The sequence below is a fragment of the Diorhabda carinulata genome, chromosome X, assembly GCF_026250575.1.
Source record: "Diorhabda carinulata isolate Delta chromosome X, icDioCari1.1, whole genome shotgun sequence".
NCBI classification, from domain to species: domain Eukaryota; kingdom Metazoa; phylum Arthropoda; class Insecta; order Coleoptera; family Chrysomelidae; genus Diorhabda; species Diorhabda carinulata.
The window spans coordinates 24,843,566-24,862,727 of NC_079472.1; the positions used below are offsets into that span (position 1 = coordinate 24,843,566).

The 19,162-nt window shown below is 32.3% G+C and overlaps 1 protein-coding gene across 2 annotated transcripts; it reads right to left on the reverse strand.

Annotated features, from left to right (window-relative positions):
• Positions 1-2,767: 2,767 nt before the first annotated feature.
• LOC130902053 (putative inorganic phosphate cotransporter) lies at positions 2,768-17,966 on the reverse strand. Of its 2 annotated transcripts, none has more exons than XM_057813855.1 (8): positions 17,809-17,966; positions 12,870-13,000; positions 12,160-12,478; positions 11,874-12,094; positions 9,609-9,758; positions 8,030-8,162; positions 5,535-5,785; positions 2,768-3,503 (listed from the first exon to the last, which is right to left on the reverse strand). In XM_057813855.1, exons 1-8 carry the CDS (start codon positions 17,855-17,857, stop codon positions 3,306-3,308), a joined length of 1,452 nt encoding a protein of 483 aa, XP_057669838.1. In that variant the 5' UTR covers positions 17,858-17,966; the 3' UTR covers positions 2,768-3,305. The 2 variants fall into 2 exon arrangements, with proteins under 2 accessions (XP_057669838.1, XP_057669839.1); XM_057813856.1 differs by having other exon boundaries at positions 2,769-3,503; positions 17,839-17,940.
• Positions 17,967-19,162: the final 1,196 nt, after the last annotated feature.

The window sequence follows — 19,162 nt, forward strand, 5'->3', positions numbered from 1 at the left end:
CTTCGTTGTGGGCTCCAAGGACAGACCATATTGGTTGATAAATTCATTCACCAATATTCGTTCATCTCAGATAAATAATAATGTTGCAGTAACGTGAAAGATGAGGTGAGAGAATTATTCAAATGTATTGTACCTATATATGAAACTATTTAATTATTTTTTAACTCTTATTTTTTGAGAGCCGCAGCGTTCATACATTATACCTAATTTAAGATAGGAGTTTAAGATGTGAAAACTGCATTAATGTCAACCACTCCTTCAGTGGTGTACCTTGTTCTTGCAACCGAGCGATTGTCAGTATAAACAATCCAACTCTGAAGCCCAGTGGCTCTAGACGGATGAAGGGGAGGAGAGAGGAGGGCGCTCTTTTGTTTTAGAGCTGGGAAATCGTTTCGTAAAGGCAGAGGACAAACAAACAGGACAAGACATCTCATTACAGATCTACAATGGTTCTAGTGAACCAGTTCATGGTAATGCTTACTATCAAATTAGATTTTGGTGTATCAAGTTTTCCAATAGATGATGAAGAGAAATTCGAAAGCTAGGAGATATAGTCCAAAAACTAGAAACACTTCAAGACAGGTTATTCAAATAAGGAAAAATGCTGGAAAACAAAATAGATTTTGATTATGAGGGAAGAGAGAAAAAAGTTAAACAATACCTAGAAATTTATAAAACAATACAAATAGCAATAAGAAAGAAAATCAGAGAGGCCAAAGAGGAAGAAGTAATAGAGAGGGAGGAGGAGATTGAAGCCTTATAAAAGAAACTCAAGATACAAACGAAGGCAACAAGGAATGGAACAAGACAATAAGGAATGAAAGAAGACAAAAATATACATTGGGAATCATACGTTGCAAAACTACTTGAAGACCAAAGTAGTAATGGAAAGACCAGAAATCCTAAAACAAACAGTCCAAGCAGCAGTATTGCAACTAAAGAATGGCAAGGCAGCAGGCGCTGATAAAGTACAAGGAGAGTTCCTCAAACTAGTTGATACCAAAACGATAGCCCTGATTGCGAAGATGTTTAAAAGCATACACTAGCGATCAAAAGTTTTTGCTCATTCCATGATCCATTCATTAATTTCATAAGAATACACTTGAACAAATTTCTCTTTCATTTTTGAGAGAAGGTTGAAAGGGCATCTTACAAACCAAAATCAATAGTGTCCTTCATTTGTTTACTTTATACGAGCGCATGTTTATATTTTATCGGTAAGTGCGACAAGTTAAAAATTGCAAGTACCGGCTGATTTGTTTATTATCCTTCAACTGTGAATCAATTCTTTCATGTTCATGATTGTGGTTTATTCCCAGTCAGACCTGTGAGATGCAGGAACGTGCTGTGATTTATACTTTTTGTTCCAAGATATTTTTTTGTGAAATTCGTATACTAATTGTTTTCTTTCTTAAAATGGAACTATCGGTAGAAACTTGTGTAATAATCGTCTTCGTAGTATAGGCCAAAGTATCGTCACCATTGCCCACGAATTGAAAATACCTCGACGTACCGTGGACTACAACGTGAAAAAATATGCATCCACTTTGGCGATAGAACATAAAAATTGGATGCATCAAGAGTGGAAGAAAGTGATGAGTCGAAGGCTCGGTGATGATTTGAGGATGTTTTGTAAAAAGGGCGACTGAAACCTGTTGAAAATTGATTTTGACGAAAGAAGACTATAAAAATCTATTAAATGAAAATGTAGTACGATCATATTGTTTTTATTTGTTTTATATCACGCAAACTATACGGTGGGAAAAAACTTTTGACCGGTAGTGTATATAAGTCTGAAAGAATACCATCAGAAGTGTTAAAATCCAAGCTTACTACACTTCCCTGGAATCTAGGCACCAAGAAATGCGAATAATAACGTAGGATTTGTCTAATTGGCCATATTTTGAAGCTTTTTATCAAAGTAATTCACAAGAAAATTTACAAATTATAAGAGCCAACCATTTTGGGTTGCAGGTTGCGATATAAAGATGCATGAAGGTATACTGGTATATTGCTAAATGGAGACAGGCTAAACAACATCAGATATGCAAATGACACCGTTGTATTTGCTGGTAATATAAAATATTCACAAAGCCTGGTGGATAGTTTCGCCCGTCTTAGTCAGCAAATAGATAAAACTCTTGATTATAAGTAAGAGGAAGTTATCTCTATAACATAGAGGTTCCAATACAATAAGTCGAAAAATATAAATACCTAGGTACTATTATAAACGAGGATTCGATCAACAACCTAAATAAGAGCACGCATTGAAAAAGCCAGATCCACATTTAATCTAATGAGTGCCTTCTTAGAGACTCATATTATCTTTCTCTTGAAATAAAAATAAGAAAACTTAAATTCTGTGTGAATTACTTAAGATCCCTTAGATCGCCCGGGTAACAAATGAAGAAGTCCTGAAGAATTATAAAAGTAATGATAACTACATAAACTCGTAAGCTACAGTACTTTGGTCACATAATTCGAAACGAATCCAGATATGGCATCCTGCAAGGGAAAATATTTGGAAAAAGAGGTCCAGGAAGAAGTCAAACCTGGCTTGGTTTAATAAAACCTCCCCTCATCATTCGCCTGGCTGCTGACAGAATGAAAATTGCCTTGATGAAGGCCAACATTCGTCACGGCTAGGCAACATATGAAATAATGAAATTTTATTTTGTTTTTCAAGAATAAAGATCAAGATAATATATAAAAATGTTGTTACTTAGCATTGAGAGGTTAAAGGTCAGGTATTAGAGTGTATAAAAACATCAGTATGTACATATTTATTCTAAAAACTATGTAAACAAAATAAATAAAATTATTTATAACAAAAGGTTAGCTGAAAAATTTGTGAAATAATTTTTTTATCCCTAAACATCGTCAACATTGACTTTGGTATTTAATAACAGTGTCTCATCTATCCATTACAACGTTTACAAAGAGATAAGAGATCAAAAACAATAACAATACCCAGTATTATCAAAAAATATATTTTGTCAATAAAAACGCTGATATATTTTAAAATAAAGAACTCATGAAAAATTAATATCTAACGTTGAAAGCTTACTATAATATTTCTAATGCCTTTTTGGAAGAACAAATAATTTTATGGTTCTATATGAATTTTTAAGATTCATTGATGTACTCTGCAACTTTAATAGCATTAAAAATATTTTCAAAGACAAGCAAACTCTACTTTAAAATAAGCTTTCTATGTTACGTGATTCATTTCTTCGCAACCTTTTTAATGCTTTCAAAAATTCAAGGTTGTTTTTTCGTTAATACCATTGCAATTTGCACGATTTTCATGCTGTAGAAAGCGTTGAAATTTTTCGCAGAACTTTTATTTTAATATCATCGTCTTGTGGAGGAGTTGGTGGTGTCGAACCATTGAAGTTCCATTTTTGTACGTCTCCGGAAGCGAAGCAAATGTAGAAAATTGTTGCCAATAAGTAAAAAGTTGAAGTAGTACAAAAAACAATGTTCCAAAGAGCCACGTCTGTCTATAATAACAAAATAAATTATGCATCCACCGATTTTGATATAAACGAAACATGAAATTGAGAGACGAAGATACATGTGTGATATGTTTAAAAAGTACAAGAACACTCAATTATTTTACGAAAACTGTGGTATTTATGGAATCTGTTATAAAATATCCCTTGTAATTTTGATAATGTCTGAAATAAGTCGAAATGTTAGTTTTCTTGAAACTATAATTTTCTGTCAAAAAAGATTTAAAATTAAAAAAATATATTAAAAGGTTAAAGAAGTAAAAAGTTAAATAATATTATATGAATACTACGTGGTACAAAAAGACACGGTAAATAAAACATTTTTTTTAATGAAATGATCTTTAAACATTCTTGACAAAAATATGCAACGTATGGCTCAATACATTAGTTTCTAAAATAATTTTGTGTAAAAATATAAATGCGATAGATACAATATTATCTACATTTTCCATCGCAATATTAAAAGTATTAATTGTACACACCAGTTGCCGACTATAGTCTCTGCAACGCCTTGTTGGTTCAAAACTTTGAATTGGTCTCGTAACTGTAGATTTTACGAGGTCTGGCTATTAAATAACTGCGTGCCTAGAGGCCGCCTTAGACGGGTGGGGTAAAAAACGAGTAGTACGTTGGGTATTTAGATATTTTGTCTATGCACGTCGCAAAACACGTTTCCGTCACTATTATAGTATTTGTGCAGTAGCGGTTTGAAACGAACGTGTTTTTTCTCGTGTCGAAAACCATGTGTGACGAAAAATCGACCAAATTGTGCGTGCAGATCGTCGAATAAGCATCCGGATGATTTCCGATGCTATAGACGCCGATAAAGAATTTTACACGAGCAATTACACATGACAAAAGTCTGTGTGAAGTTGGTGCCAAAAAATCTGACCAAAAGCTATTGCGTCAATGGGTCTGCTCAGATTTCCTTGAAAAGTATCTGCTTTGAAAGGGACCCGATATACGTCGATGAAAGCGGTAAAGCAAAAAACGGCAGAGCTCCTAAGGATACTCATCAAAGAAGACTTCCAGCACTGCTTCGATCAATGGAAAAAACGTATGGGAAGGAGTGGCGAGGGGAGAGGAGTATATTGAAGGGGAGCATTCGAATGTAGAATAATTTTTATAATAAAACCCTTTTTCGTAACCAGTCTCGTTATTTAATAGACAGACCTCGTAATTTAGGGTATTGGTTTGGATAAGTTGTTTTGCTAACTGGCCATATCGCGTGCAGGGTAAATATAAATATCTTCTTATTGATCATTCATGTTTACTGATCCCTAGTAATTTCCTCAATTCTCTTCATATTACCACCGCTTAGTGTTACGTCAGTCTACTTTACAAGTGCAAGTAGCTCTTCAAATGACTTTCCGATTAATTTTGATCATATTTTTCAACTAGATTTGTTAGCTTTATTTTTGGCCAATTCCATATCGCTCACTTTTACCATGAGGAATATTATTGACAAAAAACGACAAAACAAATAGTAATAAAAGCGATACACTTTACAATTGCACATCGAACTATATGCTTTTATATGCAAATTAACCAAAGTGTGCCCTCAGGGCTCCTGTCATAAGTCATGTGACCTTAAATAATCAAATAGTTAAGTTAGAGGTTTCGGAAGCTATGATCGAGTTAAACCGATCAAAATGTTTACTTACGTTTGGAAACTTGATGATATGATCCTAATACAGGTGTGTACATTATATTAGTTGACAGGTTGTTTCGATTGTTTTTATTTTTTTAACGTTTTAAGTTGATAATTCTTATTAACAATAAAATCTAAAAACTGTTCTATAATAATTATTGAAACACCTCAAATTTATCACACAACTGAATAAAGGTTTATAAACAGATGAACAATAAAAGGCGTTCGGCAACTGTTCTGAGAGGATCCACAATTAGCTGATAGATGATCTATCCAATCCAGGATCATATTTTTCGAAAACACCACTGCGTAATATTTTAAATATTGTCTTCATAGCGTCATAGTACTATGATAAATTTGTTACTTACCTCTTCATAACCACTTATATATATAAACAAATCAACAGCTAGTGGTGCTAATATAGAACAAACGGTTGCAGCGCTGTTAGTAATGGCCATCATAGTACCAGCGTGTACTGGAGATAAATCTATGTGGTTAATATTGAAACCGCTGTATTGTGCAGCGTTGAAACCCATGGCAATCACCAATACGGCAATCGTTCCCCATTTTGTATCGATCCAAATTAAGGTTAAAAGAGTTATCGCGGGACACCCTAAACCTGCAAATTAATATAAATGAAATTGTATGTCTCAAACCTTTTTTAGAAACTATGATCAGTTTAACCCAAATCCCGTTCACTGTCCTTCGGACACTGAATGATATAATGCTATATAATAGGATTGTTTGTTTGTTTGTGCAACAAATTATTAGTTGCAGTGTTTCATTTTTATTGTTACAATTCCTGCTTTTGGTCGGTTGTTGGCTGTGGTAGTACAAGCAATAGAAATATTGAATTTTAGGTTTTAGGATTAAAAAGATAGAGGACATATCAAAAGATAGACAGAATTTATGATCTAAGTCTCTCAATCGGGGTTATTTAAGCGAATTGTTCCAAATAGTTTTTATTAGATTAAACGCTTCGTTAAACAACAGAAAAATTTCATGTTTGAAGCAAATTATTTGTTTTTTGCCCCACAAAGTTATATATTTGCATATTTTGAATATGTATAAACAGTTTATAGTTGTCATTATCACATTGTTGAAGACATAGAATTCTTGATAGATCTGTTATGTCCTTAGACATCTCTAGGATAATGTCCCACCTAAAAATGCTAAAAGCTGATGTCGTTAGAAAAGTTAATCAGCTCCTTGGCTTAAACTTTTAGTTTAGGTTAGTGCTAATGATATTTGTTTCTACTTGTTTTTAAAGTTGGTAGTTGTAGTAATAAGAAGCAGAATTAAGAATTTGCCAAATTGATAAATAATGTTAAAAAAAATAAGAAAATTTCAATCGAAAAATATAGTTCCGATGATAAATATAATCATATAAACCTTAAGAGGAAACGAAAACATCTATGATTATTTCTTAAAAGAGTCATCCAAAGGTTATTGCAGCCGTTCAATAATTATTTTTAAAACTGTTGATAACTTTGTTAAAAATATATTTTAAGAAAACTAAAAAACATGCATTTACAGCACATTAAACAAAAAAGTTCAAAATAATTTTTGAAATAAGCTTAAAACAACACTGAACGAAAAAATATGGGGGTCTCGATGTACGAGAAATATGGAACAAAGTGCTCCGACTTATTTCTAACTTTTTAGTTTGATGTGCTTTAAAACCGTGTTTTTTAATTTTTCTTAAATATATTTATTTTTCAGTTTTTAATTTGATTTATTGTCGATTTTTTTCTAGATCTAATCATTAGTATTGTAAATCTCCAACAGAACACGGATGTAAAATTCTTCACGAACAACATAATAAAATTTAAGATGTTAAAATAGTAATATGATATTGATGCAGGTAGTATAGTGAATCTCCAAAAGAGGGCGACAGTTGTAAAATTGAGCCTACGACCGGCGAATCCGGAGGTTGACGCATTAGGCCGGTCGAGGCCTACGAACGCAATTGAAGTGGTGGGATACACTAACAGTAATAAGAGTTACTAACAAGCTGACAAACTAACATAGAGGTGGAGCTAATAAACGAATGTTAATAAAGTTATAAATTAACGAACAAGACTAAACTAATAACAGTTTTTGCAGGTTTAGTTTTAAATTTTAAAATTTTCACCGATAACAACGATCGAAAAGTCTGGTCAAAATCTCGTTCTGGGTTATGATCCGCAATCATCTGATAGTAAATCTAGCTGATTTCTGAAAAACTATATTAAATACAGATTGGACTACAATAAATATCCCAATACCTATAATTTTTTATTGGACATTTGTGCTTCAAGACAACCCCCTTTCTGTCTCCGCAATTTAGGAATGTACCATGCATGGAGCATTATAAGAAAAATATTTTTACACCTTTTACGAAAAAAGTTATTTACATAGCTTAAATAATTCATAATTTTTAGTTGGTACTATTGGTAATATATTGCCAAAGGATAATCAAATTATAATAATAAAATAATTATGGATACATTTTTCTATATCTCACTGGTATGCGAATGATTCTTAATATTCAATTTTTTGCATTCCAATTGTTGATAAAATTTTTTAGATCATCGGCAGATAATTGATTTTAGATATTTATGTTAATGAAAATTGAATTTAAGTGGTAAGTATAAATACTATGACATCACATATCAGTAGACGAACATAGGTCAATTAGGTGAAATAAGTATGAGTATACAAAAGTGGAAATGAAATGGAAGAAATGTTTTGATATTTTCAGTTTTTATTACTTTTCAACTATCTAGTTGGGGCATATATTCATTTCAGAATTTCTAAATACACTGTATGTTGTGAACAAAACTATAATAATGAAGAATAATTTACATATACGTCAACTTACCAATTGTATTAAAGATCTTCCTACTAGTAATAAGCTTGACTATTTTTTTATCAACTATCATATCAGCTAGAGGACTGAAGACAAAAGTCATCACCCACATAACAAAGTATGGTAAAGCAGAGAGCAAACTATTCTGAAAAAGAAAAAAAAACATAATTGCAGGATTTTTTTCTCTTCCATTGACCATTTCTTCTAACGAATTCTCTTGATTTTTGCGATAGATGATAATATCTAACACACCTTATTATTAGCAGAAAATCTACTACACCTAAAAATTAATGGTCTATTTCCACCTTCTAACGATGAGTGTAATAAATTCCAATGGTTCTGAAAACGATGACGGGCTTCTATTTTCAAAGGATTTGGCACGCCGTAACATACATTTTGCAATTTACTACACATCTCTAGCACTCATAATAGCGCTGATATAAATTTTTAAAAGTGTAATATATTCTTGCAACGCGCCAATCGCCTACTGACGTCACCAGCGCCGATCGAGTTTCGCCCGACAAGTTACAGCAGCATCTACAACAACGTCGTTTTGTTTTACCATCCTATCGCGTCATGTTGTATTCGACGTATTTTTTGTCAGGATGTCGAAGCCTGGATCGACAAAGGGAATACTGTTTTATCAAGTACAAGTAATCGGTTTTATTGTGAAGATTTTAGGTACTTTCATTTTTTCAATAGCATATTCAAAATTTAAAAGCTTGACTATTATTGCAACAATAATATAGTCTTAAAGTGTTACTTTTTATTTAATTCTCATGATGAAATCGTCAAAATGTAATATGGATATATTCTTTTTTTTTAAATTTCATTTTTTATGTAAGTTGGTTGACACCTTTTGCTAGTTATCAGGCAATAAATTAAATTAATAAATTCTATGGATACTTAAACGTATAGAAAAATATAGTATTTCCCTATTTCATTTTAATTATTTTGTGATGAAAATCATACACTTTTTTACACGAACACAAGTCCAATATAATCGAAGTCAAATATGCTCTAAATTAAATGTAATATATTAATTTAAACTTCAACACTTGGTATCTCAAAATTAAGAGGTTCCGTGCAGATAAAATCTTTTTGATTTCTCTCAATGAATATGCCATTCTAGCGATCTGTCTGTTCAACTGATTCATCCTGCATTATCATTATTTGTGGCAAAATTAGTAGCCATTGCAAGAGAATATATTTGGTTAGGTTAGGTTAGGTTAGGTCTGAAGAACCACGAAAAAAACCCAGCTCCATTTTTATCGACAAACTCCTACGTAATCGGCGCTGATGACGTAATACCTAATTGGAATTGGAAGCTTTGTAAGTTTGTTAATACTAACTCTATCGACTTAAAATAAACACCATTATTCTTGTAAAATTAAGTTATTTTCGTTAAAAAAAAGTATACTTTTTTAAAATTTTTCAAACCCATTGCTTCCATTTATAATGTTAGTTAATTTTATAGCTTAACAAACTGGCAACAAAAAATTAATTTTAAGTGTGGTTGATAAATTTAATAGAATGCAAGAATAAAAAAAACGATGATGTATCCCTACATAATCATATATTTAACACTTACCGAGGTTATGTTTTGTTTCAATATTTTTTCCATGAAACTTGGAATTTCAGTTAGCAAGGTCCAGAATCCCCAATTTTGACCACAGTGTGCTACAATCAATGAAATCATTGGTAGTGAGGTAAATATTGATTTCCATGGAGTTGGAACGTCCTAAAAAATGGGAGACTTACAAATTGAATAAATTAATGATTTCTTCTTAAGTACAGATCGACCAACATAGCTTAGTCTCTGAAAATTGGATGCGCAGTAGACTAGTCGGAGGAGTGGGGCGAGAGCTATTAATGTCGAGGACCTCGTGCAGTCCACATCGATTAGTATAGTCCGTACAGAAATTATTTAGTGAACTGTTGTGATAATTCTGTGTTCGTTACTTTGAAAATACCTTTGAACAGTAAAGTGAAAAACAAGGTTCTGAGTGGACAAAGCAGAGAAATTGTCAACAATGTTTTAAGGTTTATGCAGGCAGAAGCAACGGCAGAGGAAATAAGGATTCCTCTTGCGACGGTAAGGAGTATTGGTAAAAATAAGTCAAAATTTACTAATAATTATTTTTTATCATCGAAGAACGAGTAACAGAGGCTACAGTTGTATGCGTAAGAACCGTAAGGAACATTAAATCAGAGATGAAAAAAATAGAAAAAGGTGAACAGGAAACGTTTTCAATTCCAAATAAAAAGAGAGTGAAACATTAAAACTCACTATGGATGATGCTGATTTGGCTATTTTACGTAGGTGCATAGTTAATTTCCAAATCACAGAAAAAAGAGTTCCTACACTCAGGGTAATTCATAGAAATATCATTCGCGATATGGACTATCAGGGTTGCAAAGAGTCTTTGAGAAAAAGCATTCATAAACTTGATTTCCATGGAGGAAGGTGAAAACGAACAGAAAAATATTAATGGAGCGCCAGCCCGTTCAACTACTGAGAATAGAATTCTTTAAAAAAATGCCGACCTATAGATAAGAGAGTCTACCTATTATTTACATGGATGAAACTTGTATTCATGCTACACACACGCATCAAAAAGGCTGGAGTGATAGTAGGATGGTTTAAGAAAACCTGTTAGTAAAGGGCAACGTTTAATCATAATACATGCAGGTGGAGAAAATGGATTTGTGCCTAATGCTTATATAAGATGGAAATCGAATTGCAATACAGGTGATTATCATAATGAGATGAATTTTGATAATTATAAGAAATGGATGTCAGTTGATTCCGAATTTGCCGCCAAAGAGCGTTGTGGTTATCGATAATGCACCTTATCACAATAAACAAATCGACAAAATACCAACGACATTGACCAAAAAAGCCGAGATGGTTATCAGAGAGAAATATTCCATTTAATAAAACGATGCTGAAACCTGAATTATATGCTCTCATAAATAACTATAAACCAAAATATAAGCGGTATGAAATAGATCTGCTTTTTCTAGCAGCAAATCATTGAGTGACTACCACCATATCATTCGGATTTGAATCCAATCGAATCAAAGAATTTTCCCCAGAGCAGTGGAAAGAAATCTCTTAGCAAAAGAGTGAAGAAATTTGAGGGCGATTTCATGACGAATGAACCCATAATAGACATTATCGTAGATGATCTGTTTATTGATTTAAATGATGAGGATAGCGACACTGTAATCTAGTAATCTAGTAATCTATACGGAATCGAAGTACTACCTGACGAAAACCAAACTGAGATTGTGGCAGTTGTACTCAAAAAATTCTCAAAAATTGTTAAATAATCATTTAATCATTAAGTAATCATCAATTTAAAGGTTATCCATTCCCAAATACTGCCCTAATAATCCTCATAATCCGATATGTTTTAATCCTCAACTTTTATTTAAATGAATTTTGACTAGGATTACAATATAGAACATTCAATTAGGTAGAAAGGATATCACTATGTGTTGTGACTATTAATCCATCTACAATAAATACTCTCTAGTGATTAACATATTATATTCTACTTGCGAATAAATAAGGATGTTAGGATTTCTATCTTCTACTGTTTTATCGTTATCGTCAACCGATACCAAATTTGTTTCTACGTTGATTCAGGTACTGCATTCAATCAACGGTTTCGACTAAAATTCTTCTTTTGATTGTACTTCCCGGTGAAAGGGCGAGTCCGTTTTTGTCGCACACTAGCCCTTTCTGTTTATCGTTTGCGCATCTCAGAGGCAAAGCTATGTTGGTCGACCTGTACTTAACTGTTTCGTGCTTTTTTCTAATTTAATTATGAATCATATCAAAACTTACAGGACTATCTTTTTCTGTCACAATTGACGATTCTATGTATTGTTTTTCATCTGATGATATACTTTTATGTTTTGCAGGACTATCTGACCCGAATATTATCCATAAAATACTCCAACATATTCCCAACGCTCCGTATAAGTAAAATGCTGCTGGCCACCCATATTTTGAATCGGATATTAAGCCTGTTATGGGCATGGCTAGTACATTTCCTAATGCTTGACCTAAATAATAAAAATCGAGATTTAATTTTAATTTTTTTATACCTATTTATATAAAATCAACCTACCAGCGTATACACCACTACCCCATGTTGCTCTCTCAGTAGCAGGTGCCCAATGACTAAGTAAATTGTGAATAGATGGAACTAGAAATCCTTGTGATAATCCTTGTATGATTCTACATAATATTATTCCGCCATATCCGATCAATGCGCCCATATATGGTGTCAGTAATGTAAATAATGAAGTAATAAATATAGCCGCAAATAAAAATAATTTTGGACCGTAATTTTTCGCTAGTTGACCTGCTCCAATTTGTAGACAAATATATCCCCAAAAGAAAGAGGATAACATTATGTTCTTTTTACTTGCCCAATTCGGGTATACCTATGAACAACGATATTAAATGAAAATTTGTGAATAGCAAAAAAGAAAATTCCAAACGGGATACATAGCGTCTATGTCTTAGTGTATATACGTACAACTATGTACCAGAGTTTTTAATCGTCATTGATGTAAACTGCATAAATCTATTTGGTTATTCGCTTCAAATTCTCGGACTGCTGGATTGATTTAAAATCAAACTAGGATACGGAGAAGAAAACCAGAATCACTTAAGAATTATAATGCAATGAAGGACTAAACAGTGGACACTACCTTTAAACATTCTTTGGAATTAGTTGAATTTTCCTAATTCCAAAAGGTTTTACAGATATTTTTATTAGCGTATACGATAAAAAAACAAAATTGTTTCATACAAATGCCGAAAATGCCTTACTGGATAATTCCTTTCCTTTTTGTCATTACTTAAAATGGCTATTATGGCTACATTTAGAACGGTTCTCATTCCATAGGCGATGGTGCAAGCAGCAAACATTAATAAATACTGAATGTGGCGATATCCAAGACCTAGAAAAAAAATTTTATACAAAGAGGATTTTTTTATTAGGAAAAGTGAGATGTAGTTGTAGTACATATTTTGATAAGAACAATAATTCACGTGACTTTATTAAAATGTTGGAAGGTTAAGTAGATTAGATGAGTTAGGGAGTAGGGAGCTTACCTCTTCTTGCTTTAAGAAAATTAAATATAAGTTCCGTAGCCTTTGTTTATGAGCAGCCTCAGACACAAGAAGGAAGAGAACCTTTTGAAAATAGTTGGTATAATAAGATAGAAATCTTCTTGATTATTACAGAGATGGGGGTCTTATTCCATGTTTCTAGTTTATTCTTGTTTTCCCATTTTTCTATGACCATGACTTGATGGCTTTTGGGAAACCTATAAAACATTGTGGTCCTATGAAAAGCCTTGTCTCGTCTTTCTTCCCCAGGTAATCAGCTTGTTCATTGCTGCACACTCCAGTGAGACTCATTAGAGTAGTTTTGTTGTTTGCTCCCAGTGAGTTCAAATAGTGGATGTATTTCCATACTAACTTGTCTCAATTTTACAAGAGTCATGTGGTTGCTTGGAGGGCGTTTTGATATTTGATAAATATATTTGGGGTAGTTTCTTTGTACGTAATAAGCTGCGCATATGTTACCGCTTGGATTACAGAAGATTCTGAGCTTATTGCAACAGCTAGCTTGGTTTCTGGACAGAATATTTGTACTTCTATCTGTCCATTTTCATGTTATCAGTTTAAAACACCAATTGTGGGAATGCAATCTTTGCATTTGCTCCTTGCTGTCAACTTTTTAATGAGATCACAATAACAAGGTAAAGTAAATTTAATAAGAAATCAGTCATTTCCGCAACATCTATAGTTTAAAAAGATCCAACAAGAAAAGTTTGATTATTATTTAGTCGGTTAATAACGAAATATTTTTATATTTATTATATTATTATTTTTGATACAAGTCCAAGTTTCAACAATCATATTAGTACTTGAATCAACTGTAATTACCTAGTAATGAACATATACGATTATGTAGCTAAGATTTTCATAAATTTGAGCGTTTTATCAAAAGAAAGTGTATGTAATACGTAGTAGGTATATACGATGAAAGTTTGCGACAACTGTTTGATACGACAAGAAGTAGATTTTTCAATTTCACTAATGAATTGATGTAAGAATCTAGTTTATAATAACTCATGAAAAAAAAATGATAACATTGAATGAAACTGTCACTTCTACAAGAGGGTTCCTAGTGCAGTAGCTCGCTTTTAGTAATGTACACTTTGGCAAATATAAGAATGAATGTAAAATATCAACGCTCGTCAATGCGCGTTACTAGATGACGGTAGTAGGGATTAGTACGGTCCCTCAAGCAGGTATACTTGACTACTATTGTCAGTTCTATTGTATTTGTTAGATAGTGAAGAGTACTGCGTGGTTACCTACTTTCATTGTTTTTACTGGATACCGAGATAGAATATATATTTTATTCTGGGGTACAGAATTTAGTACTTTGATTATTTACCGTACTAATTCACCAAGCGCATATTACTCTCTTTGTCATTCGACTACTTTCTCACTTTAACTTCGTGTCTATCGTACGTTTCTCGACATTCACTCCTGTATTTGCCAAACTGTACATTCTCAAGGCTTGTGATCACCACTATTTTGTAACTAATTTTCGAAGAGTAATTGTTCATTATTGAATAAAATAATCAGTTCTCCAAAAATGAGATATTACTCTTTGAAAATTGGTTACAAAAAGTGATGATCACAAGCATGTACATTTCTTTACTAGACTTGAGCTACTGTACTAGCAACCAGGAAAGTAACAGTTTCATTTAATTCAAAATGAACAAAATAATCAATTCTCCATTTTTTTTTGGAATTAATATAATACATGACCATTTTAAGAATATCTCAACTGTTATTAGCTGATTAGTTATGTTCAGGAGATAAGTAAATACTTCAATTGATTATAATACTTGCATTTATAAATTTACAAATCAATCATTTATTTAATAGATGTAAAACCGAAAAATCACAAATGAGAAGAAGAGAAAAGGCGATACAATTTTGCGATTCAGATAGCATCTAATTTGAAAAAATATTTGCTTTACATAATTATCAGAATGGTTATCAAAACGAAAATTTTTTAAGAACAAAGGTGTCTAATCTTAATGTATCAATTATATTTCATTGTCATTGCGTAGATTATGTCTAATATCACCTCTTAGAGGGCTTTTTCTATAAAAAGGTATTTAGGAAAAGTGTTATTCATTCAATTGGATGGTTTAATTGTTATACTAGATATGACTCAGTGCATATGAAAAAATATACCATTAAAAGGTGTTGAAATCGAATATAAAATCACGAAAAACCCATGGTTATTATATAGGAGGAAAAGATAATTTACTAGAAATATATTCAGTTTCGTTTCTGAAAGGGAATAGAGAGAGAGAGAGATAAATGCTTTATTGTTACAATCGTTTACAGAGTACAAGACTTTCCAGTACATATGCCCTCAAATTATTGCGGAATTCGATTTCAATTGGCAAGTGATTGTGCATTTTTTGCATTGTAAAATATTGAGTCCTTAACTAATTCTGAACGTGGAGTAGGTAGGTAAAGGTCGTGCTCCGCTTTCCTAAGTGGATAGCCGTGCAACGATGTTTTTGGAATTGGAGAAGCATGCTTACGAATTAGGCAAACGGATTTAAGGTAAATAAGGTAGGAAGAGTCAGAATGTTTAATCTTTTAAATAAGTCCCTGCTGTTTAGTCCGAGTAAATATCTAACAGCTCTCTTTTGTAGTTTGAAGATTCGCTCAAATTGAATCGCACCACACGTACCCCAGAAGGGAAGGGTATAACGGAGATGCGACTCAATAAGGACATAATGAACTGTTGAGGAGGTGGATAAGTTCAGTTGATTGGAAACTGGTCTCAGCGCAAAGCAGGAGGAACTTAATTTTTTAGATAAGGCGGCAATATGTAACTTCCATTTCAACGAATTGTCCATAACAAGCACTAAGAATTTTACAGATCCAACGACGTGAATTGTGGTGTTATTTAATAAAAAAGGCTGCAATGTATTTTTATATGATAAAACTTTAGTTTAAGAAACGTTGAGACAGAGAAGATTAGAATCGCACTATGATTTAAGGATGATTAGATCACTAGATATGGTCCTATGAAGTGTCGTGAAATCAGGGTTTCTCCCGGAGAATCTAGTGCCGTCTGCGAATAGACATATTTTAACACTGATGTCTAGATAGGCGATGTCGTTTATAAACAGAAGAAACAAAATAGGGCCTAGTACTGAGCCTTAGGGCACTCCACATTCTATTGGCTTGCAAAAACCCTTACAAGCTGACTTCTGTTGGAAAGGTATGACTTAAACCATGCGAGAGGTGTTCTCCTAAAACCGTAGTACTGCAATTTGTTGATTAAAATATTATGATCAACACAATCGAAAGCCATAGAATAATCGCAAAAAGTTGCAGTGGAGTGATAGCTGTTAAAGCTAGAGTAGACATTATTTAAGAGGAAGAATCTAGCATCATTTGTGCATTTGCTACTTAAAAACCCAAATTGATGGGCAGTAATTATTTTATATTTAAAAAAAATGATGAAAGCCTCTTTTTGACTAATCTTTCTATGATTTTAGATAATGTGGGAAGTAGTGTAATTGGGCGATAATTTAATGCTTGATTTTCATCTCCTTCTTTATACAGAGGTATAATCATAGCCGTCTTAAGGCAATTGGGAAAAGTGCCATTTTGAAATGAAACATTAATTAAAGTGGTAAGGTGATTTAATGTCCAATCGGGCAGACTCGAAAACATTTTTGATACAAGTCCATCAGATATGCTACAAAAAGTTTCAGACCGTCTCAAGATTTATTCTGATATTAAATAAAAATTCTACATCTCATTAGAAAAATAGAAATAGAAGAAGAGAGGCTAATAAGGATTTGGCTTACACTAAAGTACCCTGGAGAATATAAGCCAGTTGTAAGAATGTAATTTAACAAGTACGGTCTATGACAAAAATCATCCGTTTTAATCTTCAGAATACAAATGTAATAGCAGCCTTATACTTTCAATGAAAGGTATGGTATAATACATGTAGAACATAGGTATGTGGTACAGCATTTTTTGTTCAAAAATAGGTATTGTTTTAAACAAAATTTAAGGTAACACAAAATTCACACATGCCATTTACTTTACGATTCTGATCGTCCAAGATCATTCTGTGAATAATTGGTAATATAATTATTTTTTTGTTAAGTTTTTAAATTTATGAATGAAATATAAAACACAAACCTACGAAATATCAGAGACAAAATTGATAATCGATTAAGTAATTGCCCAGTAGTCAATATAATTTAAATATTTATTATAACTTCAAGTTTGTAATATAACAGTATTACTTCTATTTAATGCATTATTTTGTCAAAAACAGTAACGTACTGCTCAGATTTAATATCTGTTATAACTATTTTTATAAATAACGTCATAATTCATTTCTTAAGGATCAACCTTATTCCCTATTGTAATTCTTAAAGCTTAAATCTAAAAATTTTGTAACTGTTAAATGTATGCATTACTAACAATTCAATTATCAATTTTTTAGACAAAATTTGGCAAACTATGGCAACAAAACTATGGATTTTGAACATATCTTTGTTTAATTTTGATTATCTAGATTATTAGTGGAATTTACAGATACACGCGTGAGATAAATGATTTTACTTAATATGAATAAATAAGAAAAAATACTTTGAAAAATGTTTTAAATAAATTAACAAATCACTCCTACCAGATCTTTTGACAGCAACTTCAAATGTACCTTTTTCAATATTCTTCATGATAAAGTTCTATATTTCTCTTCGTGATTTACAGATCAGTTAGTACTTAAACAGACACCACCACAATAAAATCAAACGAGAATGTTTAAATATCTTATCTCATAAATTCACTACTTGTATTGATTTTATTAATTTATATGGATAACAATATGACCCATTTTTTATTTTTTTATTTATTCATTATGTGTTTAGCAACTTAGATATGAATAATTTTTTAAATCCTCTAGAATTTCAATATAACAATTTTACCTGATACAATACAAGGTCTGACTATTAAATGAAAAAAATGGTTACGAAAAAGTGTGTTATCATAAAAATTATTCTACATTCGAATGCTCCGCTTCAATATACTTTCCTCCCCTCACAATACACCTTTCCATGCGTTTTTTCCATTGATCGAAGCAGTGCTGGAAGTCTTTTTTGGTGAGTGCCATTAGAAGTTTTGCCGTTTTTTGCTTTACCGCTTCCATCGACTCAAATCGGGTCCTTTTCAAAGCAGATCTTTCTATAAACTTTCAAAAAAATCTGAGCAGACCCGTTGACACAAGAGCTTTTGGTCAGGAGTCAGATTTGGCACTAACTTCGCACACACTTTTGTCGTGTAAAATTTTTCTAACCATTTCTTTATCGGCTTTAGAGCATCGGCAATCATCTGTATGCTCATTCGACGATCAGTCACAGTCACAGGGCGACCTTACTAAAGAGCTTACACACCTATTTATATAAAATTTTTCAACCAATGATTGTCTACCACGAAAAATGTTCCAGCGGGAAATTTTACATATATTCCTTAACTAATAAAATAATAAGAAAATTTAAAAAATGTATTCATCAATAAATATGAAAGCATCTAGATTATTAAATGTAAAATTCGATGGAAATTAGTAGAGGTACCTAATACCTAAAGGTTATAGACTACAGTTACGTATGTCGAATCCCTCACGAATCTACTAACATGTAGAAGAAATAGCAAAGATAATGGCGGACGAGAGTTTACGCTTTCCTCCACGTCCCAGTACAATCAGCCAGTGACGCCGTTTTAAGTGATATGAAAATGAAACGCTGCAGAGAAGATTTTTAAAACGTCATAAATTTCTTTAGAGTAAAGTAAGTGAACATATAAAGGAAATTGTGTAAATTGTATTATAAGATATTATAGAGTACCTGGCATAGCTGTAGCTACTGATATTAATTGTGGATTTCCAATAGAAACGGAAAGAGAATTCCAAGAAACTTTAGATTTATGTGAAAAATACAAATTCCCTGGTTTGTTTATTAATCAGTTTTATCCTCGATTGGGGACTC